Source organism: Rhodamnia argentea, chromosome 10 (genome assembly GCF_020921035.1).
Source record: "Rhodamnia argentea isolate NSW1041297 chromosome 10, ASM2092103v1, whole genome shotgun sequence".
Taxonomy (NCBI): Eukaryota; Viridiplantae; Streptophyta; class Magnoliopsida; order Myrtales; family Myrtaceae; genus Rhodamnia; species Rhodamnia argentea.
This window is the reverse complement of record NC_063159.1, coordinates 11860731-11866051: the sequence shown is the minus strand read 5'-3', so window position 1 is coordinate 11866051 and position 5321 is coordinate 11860731. Positions and strand designations below refer to the sequence as shown.

At 45.4% G+C, this 5321-nt stretch overlaps 1 protein-coding gene across 1 annotated transcript; it reads left to right on the top strand.

Moving 5' to 3' along the window:
- The first annotated feature begins 3174 nt into the window (after window positions 1-3174).
- On the top strand, window positions 3175-4830 carry LOC115753889 (low affinity inorganic phosphate transporter 4-like). The gene has a single exon (XM_030692742.2). It carries the CDS (start codon window positions 3268-3270, stop codon window positions 4828-4830), a length of 1563 nt encoding a protein of 520 aa, XP_030548602.1. The 5' UTR covers window positions 3175-3267.
- The last annotated feature ends 491 nt before the right edge of the window (window positions 4831-5321 follow it).

Sequence of the window (5321 nt, the reverse complement as noted above, 5' to 3'; positions counted from 1 at the left end):
CGCGCCCTTAAAGTTATGAGATTTTTTTTTCCTCAATTCTATAATTTCGGGGCCATGTTCTCTCAAATTCCCGCCAACCACGACTCCGTTTGGTAAGTTACGTGCATAGATGCTGCTCGAATTTAATCTCGGCTAGTTTTGCTTGCAGTCGTTTTTCGTGATTTATATAAACCTCCAATCAGAGGTACGGATTGAGAAAAATATCGCCACTTTTTGTTCTTTCGATCGGTGAGGTACGTATTTTGCAGACCACCTGCACCAAACTCAAGTAAACATAATTGGAGTGACGTTCATAATTAGCTGGAGATGTGGTGGGAGGATTCCTTCAACCGGTGATGGAGGAAAAACACCTTCCTTGTACAAATAGAAGTGTTGTTCTTCTTAGTACCTAAAAACCTATCGACAGCGTGAGATGGACACAACCAATTCGTCGTTCCAAGCGTCACGAAAGAAGTAACGGAGGCACGGAAAAGGAGGAGGGGACCGAACTCGACAAGCTTAGATTTGGAGAAAACGACTTCTTCTTATGGCAAGAAGGAGATTGCTTATGCTAAATCGCCAAACAAATGAAAACTAAGCATTTTCCTTCGAAAAGATTTTCATCTTTTTCTTTATCATGAAACTTTCAGCGAAACTAACGTACCCTAAGCATCTTTTTCGCTTCTGTCGGCATAAACCTTAACATAACGAAAACAATATCAGGCAACAATACAATCGCAACACCAAGAAATTTTGTTGCTCAAGAGCACACTTGTGTCAACACTATTATAATTTGATAGAATTGTTTCGAACAAGGTTCAAAGATTCGATTGGTTAATTATTAAGGGTCCCGGTTTCCTTCTTTTTATGTTTCATAGTTCTTAAATTGTTCGCCATACGTTGACAAAGCGATAATTGAAGATAGGGTGAATGGCACAAAATGTCTCCGAACTTTGGCCCAATTTGTAAAGTGGTGTCCATGAATTTTAAATGTGTTTATTGTTATCCCAGAACTTTAGTCCAATGTGCAATCTCGTCACTAAACTTTTAATCGTAAGCTTTTGATACATGTTCAACGCTGTCCTTGGATTGTATGACAATGTTTAATATTGTAGCTAAATTTGAATTAATGGAATGAAAACATCAAAAATTTCCGTACTAAATTGAACATGTATCAAAAGTTAATGAACCACATTAAACAGATTAAAAATACAAAAATCGCATTGCAAATTGAACTAAAATTCAAGGACCACAATACACATTGAGCCAAAATTCAGGGACCATTTGCGTCATTATTCCTTGAAGATATACACTAGTTACGAGTGCCGCCCATTAAAACAAAGTGTCGCCTAATGTCTGCGAAGGGTTGGCCTGTCTTTAGGCATTTGAGAGTTTACATTAGGCTAGTTTTAGGGTTATGTTTACTAAAAGTCCTGAAACTTATCGCAAAAATGTAATTAAGTCCTAAAACTTATAAACGATGCAATCGAGTCCAAAAACTTGTCAAATTGATGCAATCAAATCCTTCCGTTAACTCCGTCCAACTTGACTAACGACGTGGAATTTTAAAATTAATTTCTCTCTCCTTCGTGGGACTTTTTATTACTTTCTTTTTTAAATCTTGTTTGTTCTTGTTGCTGTTCCTCCTCTTGCTTTGCTTCAACGATCTTGCAAGGTCAGCCCCTCTTTCTTGGGGTTTATACTGGAGACTTGGTTTCGTCTCCTGCTTCTGCTAATGATGATGATGCTTTTGCTATCGCCACCTATAGTTCCTTCGTCCCCCCACCCCCCACCAAATCAAGAAAACAAATAGGACAAGAACTTCAGCTTCTACTCAAATCTTGGGTCGACCCGGTGATACACAAAACCTTTGATGAAACTTGGGAGAACCAACCAAATCCAAAGCCAGATGTTTCCTCCTTCACCAAATGAAAATTGGTCTTGATGATCTTGCTTTTCTCAATATAAAGTCTCTCTCTTTATCTCTCTCTCATCCAGAAGAAGCTAATAACTTCACAGCAACCACCGAGAGGAATTAATGAAGAGAGAGAGATTGTTCTAATACCATGTTAGAAAGTCCAACCCAAAAGTTTAAGCTAATAGGTGGAGGGAGACCATATGAATATAAAGAATATATTAGACATGTTGTCAGGCGATGTGGGACAACAAACTTCAATAGAAATCAAGTGTATTTTTCTAAAGAAATGATAGTGCTAGAAAAAAAAAATAGAACTTCAACCAACAACGAGGGCGTTGCAACGCCGACCTCAGGCAAGGGCCGGCTGGCCCTCATCTAGAGGCGAGGGTCGGCGGTCCTCGCCCAAGCCTCCAGAGGGAAAGGAGACGACAAAGCGCTGGCAAGGGAGAGAGAGAAGGAGGCAACGATCGCGAGCCAAGGCTTCCATGGCTGGATTTCAGCTTCGGTCGGGGACGACTGTTGACCCCCTAAGCTCATGCTCCCGTTGCAAAATTTACCCGAATGATTATAACCAAGGGCCAGCCGATCCTCGCCCAAGGTTGGGGTCCAACGACCTCTTCCCCACCATCGCCGACCCTTCGCGACAATGGTGCGGCAGCAACAACGGCAACTACGAGGGCTGGTTCAAGATCTTTCTTTTTAATACCTTTTTAAATTAATTTAAATAAAAATTACATTAAAAATCACATTTGGGCCAAAACGATATCGTTTTAGCCACGTCATCACCACGTAGGAAAGAGAAAATATTTAAAAATTTCACGTCAGCATTTTTCGTTAGCCAAATTGGACAGAGTTAACGAAAAAACTCGATTGCACTAATTTGACAAGTTTTAGGACTCGATTGCACTTTTTGCAAGTTTTAGGACTCAATTATTTTTTGGTGATAAGTTTTAGGACTCCTAATAAACATATCCCCTAGTTTTATGGAGCAGCGTTTCTTCATTTTCTCCGACATGATATGGACATGGTTTGACAACTAGTTTTATCGCAAGGAATCATACAATGAAGGAAACATCGTACGTCTCCCGATGTGCATAAGCAAATGCTGAAGCATATACCTATGTCTAATCTAATAAGCATATAAGAAAGGGAATTAAATGGAATATCCATTAAAATGCCAAACTCGAGCTTCTTGTTGTCCCCTCCCAAAACTTAGGTCTATTCGCCCCGCCATCCGATAAGATCATGAAGTCCCACGTCGGTCGCTTCAATACGCATATCCTATATAACGAAGCCAACTTTACAAGGCAGCAGAGAAACCAAAGAGCACAACCATCCTTCGCAAACCCTAATAGCGAAGGCCATCATCAATGGCGAGCAAGCTCGCGGTGATCCAGGCTCTCGACAACACTCGCACACAATGGTATCACTTCACGGCGATTGTCATCGCCGGCATGGGGTTTTTCACTGATGCGTACGACCTCTTTTGCATCTCCACCGTTTCGAAGCTCTTAGGTCGTATCTATTATGCCGATCTCAACGACAATGCACCAGGTAAGCTCCCCCACAGGATCAACAACGCCGTCACCGGTGTGGCCCTGATCGGAACCCTACTGGGCCAGCTTTTCTTCGGGTACCTTGGCGACAAGCTTGGCCGGAAGAAGGTGTACGGTATAACCCTACTCCTCATGGCGTTCTGTGCCATCTGCTCCGGCCTCTCCTTCGGGTCCACGAGCAAGTCCGTGATCGGGACCCTCTGCTTTTTCCGGTTCTGGCTTGGCTTCGGCATCGGTGGTGACTACCCTCTGTCAGCGACCATCATGTCAGAGTACGCGAATAAGAAGACGCGTGGCTCTTTCATCGCAGCGGTCTTCGCCATGCAAGGCGTGGGGATCATCTTTGCCGGCCTCGTCTCCATGACCCTGTCGTGGCTCTTCCTCATCTTGTACCCGGGCGATCCGCTCGACAAGGCGCCGTATTTCGTCGCTCAGCCGGAGGCAGATTACCTGTGGCGGATCGTGCTCATGATCGGCGCCTTGCCTGCTCTTCTCACTTTCTACTGGCGGATGAAGATGCCCGAGACGGGACGCTACACGGCCCTCGTCGAGGGGAACGCGAAGAAGGCCGCGATAGACATGGGCCGAGTCCTTGAAATGGAACTTGAAGAGGAGCAAGAGAAGGTGTCGCAATTCAGGACGGCTAACGAGTACAAACTGTTCTCGAGTGCCTTTTGGGAGAAGCACGGTTGGCACCTAATAGGCACAATGAGCACTTGGTTCTTACTAGACATCGCCTTCTACAGCCAAAACTTGACCCAAAAGGACATTCTCCCGGCAATGGGTCTCATACCGAAGGCCACTCAAATGGGTGCTGTTCGTGAAGTCTTCATGACCTCGAAAGGCATGTTTAAGATCGCGCTGCTCGGCACATTCCCCGGTTACTGGTTCACTGTATTTTTCATAGAGAGATTGGGGCGGTTCAAGATCCAGCTCGTCGGCTTCTTCATGATGTCCGTCTTCATGCTTGCCATCGGGATCAAATACAGAGACCTCAAGGACCCGGCCAAGCACGAGGCATGGCTGTTCGCAATCTTGTACGGGCTGACCTTCTTCTTCGCCAACTTCGGCCCAAACAGCACGACCTTCGTCCTGCCCGCGGAGCTCTTCCCCACCCGGGTGAGGTCCACGTGCCACGCCATGAGCGCAGCAGCTGGGAAGGCGGGGGCTCTGGTCGGCGCCTTCGGGGTCCAGACGTACACTCTGGACCAGACGACGCCCAAGATCCGCGGGGCGATGATGTTCATGGCGTTCACGAACATGCTAGGGTTTTGCTGCACGTTCTTGGTGACGGAGACCAAAGGGCGGTCCTTGGAGGAGATATCGGGCGAAGACGACGGGCAGGACCATACTGAGGAGGGGAGTGAATACAAATAAAGCGGCTAATATAAGATGTGCGACAGCACTGGAAATGCACGGTGACCAAGTGCACGCACGATCCAATACGTCGGAGGAGACCCAATAAAAGCAGCACGTTTATAAAAATGGGGTTTTGTTTTGTCTTATGCTGTCCTACATTGTACCCACTTCTCTATATTATACACATAATAAGAAACTCAAAAGGTGTGGACGTTTTGTTTGCTACGAGAGCTCAAGAAGGAGTGTTGTGTTAGGGTTTCTTCTTTTCTTGTTTTTGACGGGCGTGGCCAGCCGTTTTGCAAGACAATAACCAACTCGCGTACGCAAGTGCTGGGCAAAAATGACGCATCTGGGTGCCATCGTTGTTGTCTTCCGTAGCAGCTATCTTACATTGTAATCGACATAAACAAGACTCTCTCTCACGATGAACGATCGCGCGAAAATTAGGGAGACCTGGATCACAAGTTGCGTGTCTATCGTTGACTGTATCCGCCTCTTAATATTAGCTG